Source organism: Oncorhynchus keta, chromosome 20 (genome assembly GCF_023373465.1).
Source record: "Oncorhynchus keta strain PuntledgeMale-10-30-2019 chromosome 20, Oket_V2, whole genome shotgun sequence".
NCBI classification, from domain to species: Eukaryota; Metazoa; Chordata; class Actinopteri; order Salmoniformes; family Salmonidae; genus Oncorhynchus; species Oncorhynchus keta.
The window spans coordinates 38,041,212-38,053,644 of NC_068440.1; the positions used below are offsets into that span (position 1 = coordinate 38,041,212).

General features: G+C 43.3%; 1 protein-coding gene across 1 annotated transcript in view; it reads left to right on the plus strand.

Annotated features, from left to right (window-relative positions):
- Nucleotides 1–2,913: 2,913 nt before the first annotated feature.
- Nucleotides 2,914–12,433, plus strand: part of LOC127909989 (gamma-aminobutyric acid type B receptor subunit 1-like) — a 187,901-nt gene continuing 178,381 nt past the window's right edge. The window contains exon 1 of the mRNA XM_052472833.1: nt 2,914–4,371. Within this exon, the coding sequence (XP_052328793.1) occupies nt 4,102–4,371 (270 nt within the window). The 5' untranslated portion in view covers nt 2,914–4,101. The remainder of the gene's footprint in view (nt 4,372–12,433) is intronic.

Below are 12,433 nucleotides of genomic sequence, written 5' to 3' on the forward strand. Positions count from 1 at the left end.
ATCGAGGACACAGACAGAGAGATAGAGATCAAGCAGACAGAGAGATAGAGATCAAGCAGACAGAGCGATAGAGATCAAGCAGACAGAGAGATAGAGATCAAGCAGACAGAGCGATAGAGATCAAGCAGACAGAGAGATAGAGGTCAAGCAGACAGAGAGATAGAGATCATGCAGACGAGAGATAAAGAGATCAAGCAGGCAGAGATAGAGATCAAGCAGACAGAGAGATAGTATATATTCACTTGATATATTATCTACCTCACTTGCTTTGGCAATGTTAACACATGTTTCCCATGCCAATAAAGCCATTGAATTGAATTGAAATGTAATTGATAGAGATCAAGCAGAGAGAGAGATAGAGCTCGAGAAGACAGAAATATAGAGATCAAGCAGACAGAGAGGTAGGGATCAAGCAGACAGAGAGATAGAGATCAAGCAGACAGAGATAGAGATCAAGCAGACAGAGAGATAGAGATCATGCAGATGAGAGATAGAGATCAAGCAGACAGAAATATAGAGATGAAGCAGACAGAGAGATAGAGATCAGGCAGACAGAGAGATAGAGATCAAGCAGACAGAAATATAGAGATCAAGCAATCAGAAATATAGAGATCAAGCAGACAGAGATATAGAGAACAAGCAGACAGAGGGATAGAGATCAAGCAGACAGAAATATAGAGATCAAGCAGACAGAGAGATAGAGATCAAGCAGACAGAAATATAGAGATCAAGCAGACAGAAATATAGAGATCAAGCATACAGAAATATAGAGATCAAGCAGACAGAGAGATAGAGATCAAGCAGACAGAAATATAGAGATCAAGCAGACAGAAATGTAGAGATCAAGCAGACAGAGAGATAGAGATCAAGCAGACCGAGAGATAGAGATAAAGCAGACAGAGAAATCCAGATCAATTAGACAGAGAGATAGAGATCAAGCAGACATAGGTAGAGATCAAGCAGAAAAAGAGATACAAAGAGATATGGTAGAAATAGATATGATAGAAAGAAATATGGTAGAAATAGATATAGTAGAAATAGATATGGTACAAAGAGATATGGTAGAAAGTGATATGGTAGAAATAGATATGGTAGAAATAGATATGGTAGAAAAAGATATGGTAGAGATATGGTAGAAATAGATATGGTAGAAATAGATATGGTAGAAATAGATATGGTAGAAAGAGATATGGTAGAAAGAGATATGGTAGAAAGTGATATGGAGATATGGTAAAAAGAGATATGGTAGAAATAGATATAGTAGAAATAGATATAGTAGAAATAGATATGGTAGAAAGAGATATGGTAGAAAGTGATATGGAGATATGGTAAAAAGAGATATGGTATCATGCTGCAAAGGAAGATTGAAGGAAAGTGCCGTAAAGCATCTTGGCTGGCTTCTAGAGAAATGGAGAGAGAGTGATGAAGAAAGTAAGACAGAGGAACAAAGGAACAAGAAACATGAATGTGTTAATACATTATTACACACACTCAACACACTGAGATTGGTATTGGTGTGACTGGAAGATGGAAGGGGAAATGAGAGCTACAGTATATGAATATGACAGAGGACAAGAAGGCTAGATCTGAAGGAGAGAGGGAGAGAGAGAGGGAGAGAGAGAGAGGAGAGAGAGAGAAGAGAGAGAGAGGAGAAAGAGAGGAGAGAGAGAGAGAGAGAGGAGAGAGAGGAGAGAGAGGGAGAGAGAGAGAGAGAGGGAGAGAGAGAGGGAGAGAGAGAGAGAGGAGAGAGATAGGAGAGAGAGAGAGGAGAGAGAGAGAGAGAGAGAGAGAGAGAGAGAGGAGAGAGAGGAGAGAGAGGGAGAGAGAGAGAGAGAGAGAGAGAGAGAGAGGAGAGAGAGAGAGAGAGAGAGGAAAGAGAGAGAGAGAGAGAGGAGAGAGAGGGAGAGAGAGGAGACAGAGAGAGAGAGAGGAGAGAGAGAGGGAGAGAGAGAGGGAGAGAGAGAAAGGAGAGAGAGAGGAGACAGAGAGAGAGAGGAGAGAGAGGAGAGAGAGAGAGAGAGAGAGAGAGAGAGAGAGAGAGAGAGAGAGAGAGAGAGAGAGAGAGAGAGAGAGAGAGAGAGAGAGAGAGAGAGAGAGAGAGAGAGAGAGAGAGAGAGAGAGAGAGAGAGAGAGAGAGAGAGAGAGAGAGAGAGAGGAGAGAGATAATAAATGGAGAAGTGCAGAGGAATGACAGAATCCATGGTCTACTTTGATAATGACTTGACATTTGTAATTAAAATATTTGCATCTAGCTAGAAGAGCGTAGATAGGCAGCACACTAGTGGAGAGGTCTGAATGAGAGCGAGAACAGGAAGAAAGACGGAGTGTAGTGTGTAGTTGGCTGAGGGAAGAAAGGGGGAGAAAGTAGAGATAAATGAAAGGCTCAGTTAAGGGATTGCAAATTCAAAGTGGTTTATGAAATGGAGAGGGATCGAGCAGAACAACCCCTTCCCCTCCCTCCCCCTCCCTCCCTCCCTCCCTCCCTCCCTCCCCCTCCCTCCCTCCCTCCCTCCCTCCCTCCCTCCCTCTCCCTCCCTCCCTCCCTCCCCCTCCCTCCCTCCCTCCCTCTCTCTCTCCCTCCCTCTCTCTCCTTCCTCTCTCTCTCTCTTCCCTCTCTCTCTCTCTTCCTCTCTCTCTCTCTCTTCCTCTCTCTCTCTCTCTCTCTCTCTCCCCCTCTCTCTCTCTTCCCCTCTCCTCTCTCTCTCTCTCTCCCTCCCTCTCTCTCTCTCCTTCCCTCCCTCTCTCCTCTCTCTCTCTCTTCCCCTCTCCTCTCTCTCTCTCTCTCTCTCTCTTCTCTCTCTCTCTCTCTCTCTCTCTCTCTCTCTCTCTCTCTCTCTCTCTCTCTCTCTCTCTCTCTCTCTTCCCCTCCCTCTCTCTGTGCTCTGTAAACCTGAAACACTGTATTATCCCACACTCTCTGCTGCAGTCAACGAAAAATAAATTATGCTCGGGAATCTGTTTGCTTTAACATTTACCCTGCTGCCTGCTACCACGACTGTTTGTGTGGTTGTTTTAACTGCTGAAGGGTAGCCGGGTTCGACTCTCGTCATCTGCTTACCTGTCGTTTACAATTCCGGCATGCAGATACAGCGTCACGTACATCGTTAATAGACAGGAGAGGGAGAGAGGAGCTGGTAGGAATAGACGAATGTGACATGTTTACGTTTTGCCGCGGTCAATCCTACACTACGTGTACACTACCTAACGTGCGCATTAATTATATCATAGCGCAATATCTTTCGGGGAGAGCAGTGAGTCTTTAGGAATTGGATAGGGCAAGGACAGACGGATATTTAAAAGGACCACTGTTGAACAGTATAGGTTACCATCGGATTTACTGCTATTTCTCTCTAAATTATTTCACCATTTATACATTTTTTTCCCCCAGAGACATTATGTTATTGGAATATTAGCAACAGCGCTAAATCACTCGTTTTATTTCAGTACCCTGGACAGCGCTATACTGAACCAAAGTATGGTCGGAGCGGAGGACAAACTACAAATCATTCTCTTATGCAACGTTTTCTTACCTGTTATTGATATCGAGAGAGCAAGTGGAATTAAGAGACGTCTGACCTACGTGTGCTGTTAATTGACATCTGTTTCGGTTAATGTTTACATAACTTTCACCCGGTTAGCTATTGATTGCGCTAAATGTGCAAGAGGATACCCGTCCACCTGCAAATTATATCCAACCGAATTGATTTATAGTTTAGGTGACTATGGATTTGTCTCGTTAATATTATGATTTGTCTCATAATATTGTCCCGAGACCAACACGTGTTGAGTGTAGACAGATGAAGAATCATTTAGAGGCAGAAAAACAGCATTTTGTGTAGGTTGCTCAGACTTAACAGTTCCATTTATTTTACAGACCAAAACCAAAGTTACCCTTCAGCAGAACTAGTGTTGAGATAGGTTGGCTATTTAATGAGGGATATAAATAGTTTATTTTGTCTTGACAAAACACGCAACTTTCAAGAGTTCTTGACACAGCTACAGCAGAACAATATCAGAGGAGAATTAATCACCAAGACAATTCTCAAACATAAGCAGCATACATCTTTCAAACCAAGTTTCTGAGACTCTAAAACTTCCAACATGGCGGTGTCCTTTCAAAGTCTACCCGAGGTTCGACGCTCCATCATCGGCCAGACACTGATCTTTGCCTCGCTGACTTTACTCCTCTCTTGGTCCTGCCCGGCTCTAGGCAAGAAGAAGCTCTACATCGGCGCCCTCTTCCCGATGAGCGGAGGCTGGCCCGGGGGCCAAGCATGCCTCCCTTCCGCTCAGATGGCCCTCGACTTGGTGAACAAGAGAACGGATATACTGCCGGAGTACGAGCTGGAACTGATCCACTACGATAGCATGGTGAGTAGCATAGCCTGATACACTAAATAGCATGGTGAGTAGCATAGCCTAGCCTGATACGCTAAATAGCATGGTGAGTAGCCTAGCCTGATACACTAAATAACCTGGTGAGTAGCATAGCCTGATACACTAAATAGCATGGTGAGTAGCCTAGCCTGATACACTAAATAGCCTGGTGAGTAGCATAGCCTGATACACTAAATAGCATGGTGAGTAGCATAGCCTGATACACTAAATAGCCTGGTGAGTAGCATAGCCTGATACACTAAATAGCATGGTGAGTAGCATAGCCTGATACACTAAATAGCATGGTGAGTAGCCTAGCCTGATACACTAAATAGCATGGTGAGTAGCCTAGCCTAGCCTGATACACTAAATAGCATGGTGAGTAGCCTAGCCTAGCCTGATACACTAAATAGCATGGTGAGTAGCCTAGCCTGATACACTAAATAGCATGGTGAGTAGCCTAGCCTAGCCTGATACACTAAATAGCATGGTGAGTAGCCTAGCCTAGCCTGATACACTAAATAGCATGGTGAGTAGCCTAGCCTGATGCACTAAATAGCCTGGTGAGTAGCCTAGCCTGATACACTAAATAGCCTGGTGAGTAGCCTAGCCTGATACACTAAATAGCCTGGTGAGTAGCCTAGCCTGATACACTAAATAGCATGGTGAGTTTATGAAATGGAGAGGGATCGAGCAGAACAACCCCTTCCCCTACCTCCTAGCCTCTGTTATTCTGATACACTAAATAGCATGGTGAGTAGCATAGCCTAGCCTGATGCACTAAATAGCATGATGAGTAACCTAGCAGGCTTGGCTAAGTAGCATGGTGAGTAGCTTAGCCTGATACACTAAATAGCATGGTGAGTAGCCTAGCCTAGCCTGATACACTAAATAGCATGGTGAGTAGCCTAGCCTAGCCTGATACACTAAATAGCATGATGAGTAGCTTAGCCTGATACACTAAATAGCATGGTGAGTAGCCTAGCCTAGCCTGATGCACTATATAGCATGATGAGTAGCTTAGCCTAGCCTGATACACTAAATAGCATGGTGAGTAGCCTATCCTAGCCTGATGCACTATATAGCATGATTAGTAACCTAGCAGGCTAGGCTAAGTAGCATGGTGAGTAGCCTAGCCTGATACACTAAATAGCATGGTGAGTAGCCGTAGCCTAGCCTGATACACTAAATAGCATGGTGAGTAGCCTAGCCTAGCCTGATACACTAAATAGCATGGTGAGTAGCCTAGCCTAGCCTGATGCACTATATAGCATGATTAGTAACCTAGCAGGCTAGGCTAAGTAGCATGGTGAGTAGCCTAGCCTGATACATTATATAGCATGATGAGTAGCTTAGCCTAGCCTGATACACTAAATAGCATGGTGAGTAGCCTAGCCTAGCCTGATGCACTATATAGCATGATTAGTAACCTAGCAGGCTAGGCTAAGTAGCATGGTGAGTAGCCTAGCCTAGCCTGATACACTAAATAGCATGGTGAGTAGCCTAGCCTAGCCTGATACACTAAATAGCATGGTGAGTAGCCTAGCTTAATGCACTATATAGCATGATGAGTACCCTATCCTAGCCTGATACACTAAATAGCATGATGAGTAGCTTAGCCTAGCCTGATACACTAAATAACATGATGAGTAGCTTAGCCTGATACACTAAATAGCATGGTGAGTAGCCTAGCCTAGCCTGATGCACTATATAGCATGATGAGTAGCTTAGCCTAGCCTGATACACTAAATAGCATGGTGAGTAGCCTAGCCTAGCCTGATGCACTATATAGCATGATTAGTAACCTAGCAGGCTAGGCTAAGTAGCATGGTGAGTAGCCTAGCCTGATACACTAAATACACTAAATAGCATGGTGAGTAGCCTAGGCTAAGCTATAGGCAAAGTGCACTTTAAGTTCCTATAGGTATAACAACGTGTAATAGGAATGTAAGGTTGATGCATTGACTGCATGATTTCTGTGTAAACATCCAAAGTGTCTGATTTCCGTGGTTTATGGTTGTGTTAATAGTTCAGACTGGAACGTTATTCGTATTGTAGAACAGCATTGTGTCATAATGGCTTGCTTTTATCACAACTTTGTCTTGCCTATATTTTGTGTAATATGAATACCAAGTCTGTATGTGTGCAAGCTGTCATGCGTGCAATCTTTCATGCCTGCATCTGTCATGCGTGCAATCCCATAATTGGGATAATAAACTGGGAATTTCTCTAATTTCCTCAGTCATTATTTTTTTAATGAGCGCCAATAGACTGTATCTTTGATTCATGTTCTTTAAGACGGGCTAAAATCACTCAGTAGAAAATGTATCTTATGAGCATTGGTCATCATTATGTAGCCTCTGTCAGAAACACCTTTATTCAAATACAATTACTGGTGAATTTACTAGTGCTGACAACAATAAACAGAATATTCAGACAGAGTGCATAATATGTTTAGGAGTATTGGACTCTCTCTCTCTCTCTCTCTCTCTCTCTCTCTCTCTCTCTCTCTCTCTGTCTGACTCTCTCTCTCTCTCTCTCTCTCTCTCTCTCTCTCTCTCTCTCTCTCTCTCTCTCCCTCTCTGCCTCCCACCTGCGTCCCTCCTCCACATCATGGGTGAGAGATGCCAACACACCACACTCACAGTCTGGAAATAGTTAAATGCACTGTGACTGGCTGGTGTTGCTAAGAGCATTGCTCTGATTGGTTGGAACTGCTCTGCATTGGAACCCCACTTCAAAATACTGTGGGGGGTAGAAAGGAGAAGGGGGGTGTTTAGAGGTTGGCATAACAACAGTAACCAAGACGACTGCGGTTCATACAAACAGAGAGCTACAGATTTCTCTCCAAGAAAAGGGAAAGATTGTGCGCTTGTTATCGTTGCTTGAACAGGGAAACAGATGGATGGCGAGGTGATGTGAGCCTGCCTGTTGCTGTAAGCTCCTATTGAGTGTTCAGCGTAGTTAGCCAAGTGTAAGAAGTGCCTTTGTTTGGGGCAGTCATCCATCATAGGCACTTACACAGCCACACACAGCCCGTCCAAGTGTCATCCAAGTCAGCTGCACGATGAGGTGAAAGTTGACCTCTCCGCTCTGACGGATCCGGCGACTGCTTAGGGTGCACTATGTAGAGAGGGGTTAGAATAATTGAGAACACTCCCCATGAGTATCGCTCTGGATTAGTGGCTCTTTTTGTTTACACAGACATTTATTTGATTTGATAGTAAAAAGTAGGGCAACATTCTCCAAAACCTATTCATGGACATAACGTTACATTTAGATGGTGAGCATTAGCAATGAGGATTTACATTTACATTTACATTTAAGTCATTTAGGATGGATGGAGTTTTATTTCAGAGCGACTTACAAATGGATGCAGTTTTATGACATCAGTGGAACATGGAGTTTTATTTCTAAATCTTGTTGGATGGAGTTTTATTTCTAAGTTTAGGATGGAAAAGAGTGCAAGTTTAGGATGGATGGAGTTTTATTTCTAAGTTTAGGATGGATGGAGTTTTATTTCTAAGTTTAGGATGGATGGAGTTTTATTTCTAAGTTTAGGATGGATGGAGTTTTATTTCTAAGTTTAGGATGGATGGAGTTTTATTTCTAAGTTTAGGATGGATGGAGTTTTATTTCTAAGTTTAGGATGGATGGAGTTTTATTTATAAGTATAGGATGGATGGAGTTTTATTTATACGTTTAGGATGGATGGAGTTTTATTTCTAAGTGTAGGATGGATGGAGTTTTATTTATAAGTGTAGGATGGATTGTGTTTTATTTCTAAGTTTAGGATGGATGGAGTTTTATTTCTAAGTTTAGGATGGATCGTGTTTTATTTCTAAGTGTAGGATGATTACGTTTTATTCGTGAGTATCGGACGGATTGGGTTTAACCTCCACACCAGGCCTCCATTACCTTCATCAAAACGCCTGTGCATCTCTCTCTCGCTCTCTCTTTCTCTCTCTCTCCACACCAGGCCTCCATTACCTTCATCAAAACGCCTGTGAATCTCTCCGTCGCTCTCTCTTTCTCTCTCTCTCCACACCAGGCCTCCATTACCTTCATCAAAACGCCCATGAATCTCTCTTTCGCTTTCTCTTTTTCTCTCTCTCCACACCAGGCCTTCATAACCTTCATCAAAACGCCCATGAATCTCTCTTTCGCTTTCTCTTTTTCTCTCTCTCCACACCAGGCCTCCATTACCTTCATCAAAACGCCTGTGAATCTCTCCGTCGCTCTCTCTTTCTCTCTCTCTCCACACCAGGCCTCCATTACCTTCATCAAAACGCCTGTGAATCTCTCCGTCGCTCTCTCTTTCTCTCTCTCTCCACACCAGGCCTCCATTACCTTCATCAAAACGCCTGTGAATCTCTCTCTTTGGCTTTCTCTTTTTCTCTCTCTCCACACCAGGCCTCCATAGCCTTTATTGTAACCCATCTGTCAGCAACACTTAAGTGATGGTTTATAAGCGGTCTTGTTTTATTGACGGGATTGACTTCTTGCGACCCCCTATAAAATCATCTGATATATTTAAAGGAACCCTGCACTGTCAAGCCATTTTCAAATAGTCAATACTTGAGAATGAACTTGATTATATATTTATAAAGTGTTCCTCTCTAGCCTATTCATATGAATAATGGAAAGTCTACGTCTCTCTGTGAAGGAAAATAATTGTGCTGTTCCAGTCCAGATGAGTCTTTACAATATCGCTGATACTTCATCCAAATATGTAACAGCTGCTTGCCATTCCTTTCGGGAGTCTGTAGAACTCTAAACATTCGGAGCGTTCTAAAAAATCCTGAAAGTCAATGACTGCATTTGGCACGCTTCACAGTGCCTGTGCATCTCTCTGTCTCGCTCTGTCTCAGCCCTTCACTCAGGCAAGCAGAGGTGCTCAATACTAAACAGTTGAAAATACAAAAATATCTACATAGTTTGTGCTGACAGTTTTTTTTCTCTGTAGGCTATGTGTGTGTGTGTGTGTGTGTGTGTGTGTTGTTGGGTTCACTCGATTTGATGCGTTGGGCCCCAGCTGCACAGTTCATGGATGGCACCCAAAGACCGGGGCTCCCTGTTTATTGCTCCCTAGCCAAACTTTGCAGTGTTTATTTTTTGTGTGTGCTATTTTTTTTTATACATGATTTGCTCAGAAAGTTTATTGTATTATTACCTACAGCAAAAAAATAACTTTTGGACATTAGATCCCGGGTCACTCACCAAAAATTGAGCAGAAATTTGCTTTCTCTGACTTTTTCTGGATTCATTGTTTGTACCCGAGGCAGCTCTATACATCCCCGGGGCTACACCAAAACGCTGATGCCAGAGAAGAAGAAGAAGTGGGGCCCTAGTCAGACTCAGGCAGTGTGCATACCATCCACCGCTTCAGAGTATATTACTCGCTAAGGTTCAGTCCCTGGACAATAAAGTAGACAAGGTCAGGGCGAGGATCTCCTTCCAGAGAGACATCAGGGACTGTGAAATACTCAGTTTTACGGAATCACGACTCTCTCCGGACATATTGTCCGTGTCCATTCAGCCAGTGGGGTTCTCCTTCCATCGTGCGGACAGGAAGAAAGAACCCTCTGTGAAAGAGTTTCATGATTAACAACTCATGGTGGGATTGTGGTAAAATACAGACAGTCATTTTGTTCTCCCGATCTGGAATACTTCACCATGAAATACTAACGGCATTACCTCCCGAGTTAATTGTCTTCGGTCATCGTCACTGCTTTGCACCCCCCCTGCCCTACTTTCGGAAAATCAGATCACGCCTCCATTATGCTCCTCCCCACCTATACGCAGAAACTTAAACAGGAAGCACCTGTGGTAAGTACTGTTCAACGTTGGTCTCACCAATTGGAATCTGTGCTTCAAGATTGTTTTGATCATGTGGACTGGGAAATGTTCCGGGTCGCCTCTGAGCATAGTATCGATGTATACACTTACTCGGGAACTGGGTTTATCAGGAAGTGCAAATAGGATGTTGTTCCCACTATGTAAGAATGCTGTTCATCGACTACAGCTCAGCCTTCAACACCATAGTGCCTTCCAAGCTCATCACTAAGCTCAGGATCCTGGGTCTGAACCAGGGGAGGACGACTGCCCCTCAGCCCCTCGCATTGACGATTTAAAGTTGAAGGTCGACCGCGGTACTGGAGGCATTGTCTACAGAAAACAGGATCCCCCATTATAGTGAATGGGGAAATGGCAATCTTCGTGGTCAATATTCTTGTATATATATATATATATATTACACAATCATGTTACCAATAATTATATTTCACCAGATGTATGTCGTTGAAGAAATTACTTAAAAATCACACACAGACAAAGTTATAAGGATAACTTACATTATAATGGCAGCCTGCAGTAAATCGGTTGGCTGTCAACTTGACATACTCTATGAGAGGAGGCAGGACTGAGCTGGCCTGCAACGTCACTTCCTAGAGGAGCTCAAACTGCACATGCAATGTTTCCAAAATCTCCTCCATGTAGCAAGATGGTTGAAACGCTGAAATGACACTCCCTGATCATCAACTGCGCCACTGAGCACTCTCATAGGAAACAATGGAGTGATGTCATCGATGGCTTCGTTCCATATGTTTTACACTCTATGAATCCTTCCCTGTGCAACTGGGTCCTGGATTTCCTGATGGGCCGACCCCAAGTGGTGAAGGTAGGCAACAACACCTCTGTCAAGCTGATCCTCAACACAGGGGCCCCACAGGGGTGCGTGCTCAGCCCCCTCCTGTACTCCCTAATCACCCATAACTGTGGCCACGCACATCTCCAACTCAATCAGCAAGTTTGCTGACAACACAACAGTGGTAGGCCTGATTACCAACAATGATGAGACAGCCTACAAGGAAGAGGTGAGAGCCCTGGCGGAATGGTGCCAGGAAAATAACCTTTCCTTCAACATCAACAAAATGAAAGAGCTGATCGGGGACTACAGGAGACAGCAGAGAAAGCAGTACCCCCATCCACATCGAGGAGGCTGCAGTGGAGAGGGTCAAAAGCTTGAAGGTCCTCAGCGTGCACATCACTGACGACCTGAAATGGTCCCTTCATGTAGACAGTGTGGTGAAGAAGTTGCAACAGCGCCTCTTCAACCTCAGGAGGCTGAAGGAGTTTGGCTTGGCCTCTAAGATCCTCACAAGCCTCTACAGGTACACAGTTCCTTCAGAAAGTATTCACACCCCTTCACTTTTTTCTATATTTTGTTGTCAAAATGGAACTATGTCTTTCAATTTATTTTACAAATTAATAAAAGCATGAAAAGCTGAAATGTCTTGAGTTATTCAGTATTCAACACCTTTTTTTATGGCAAGTCTAAATAAGTTCAGAAGTAAGAATTAAGTAAGAATGAACTTTTTCAAGTAACATAATAAGTTGCATGGACTCAGTCTGTGTTTAACATGATTTTTGAATGCCTACCTCCCTGTAAGGTCCCTCAGTCGAGCATTACATTTCAAACACAGATTGAACCACAAAGATCACTGAGGTTTTCCAATGTCTCGCAAAGAAGAGCACCTATTGGTAGATGGGTAAAAATAAATAAAGCAGACATGGAATATCCCTTGAGCATACACCTAGTCACGACAAAGATACAAGCATCCTTCCTAACTCAGTTGCCGGTGAGGAAGGAAACTGCGCAGGGATTTCATCATGATGCCAATGGTGACTTTAAAAAGAAGAATGGCTTTGAAAGGAAAAAACTGATGATGGATCAACAACATTGTAGTTACTCTACAATACTAACCTACTTGACAGAGAAAGAAGGAAACCTGTACAGAATACAAATATATTTGCAATAAAAGGCAAGAAAGTAAAACTGCAAAAAATGTGGCAAAGAAAGGAACTGTATGTCCTGAACACAAAGCGTTATGTTTGGGGCAAATCCAATACAACACATCCCTGAGTACCACTCTTCATATTTTCAACCATGGTGGTGGGCATCATGTTATGGGCATGCTTGTCATCAGCATGGACTGCAAAGTTTTTTTGTTGATAAAAATAGAGCTAAGCACATGCACATTCCTAGAGGAAAACC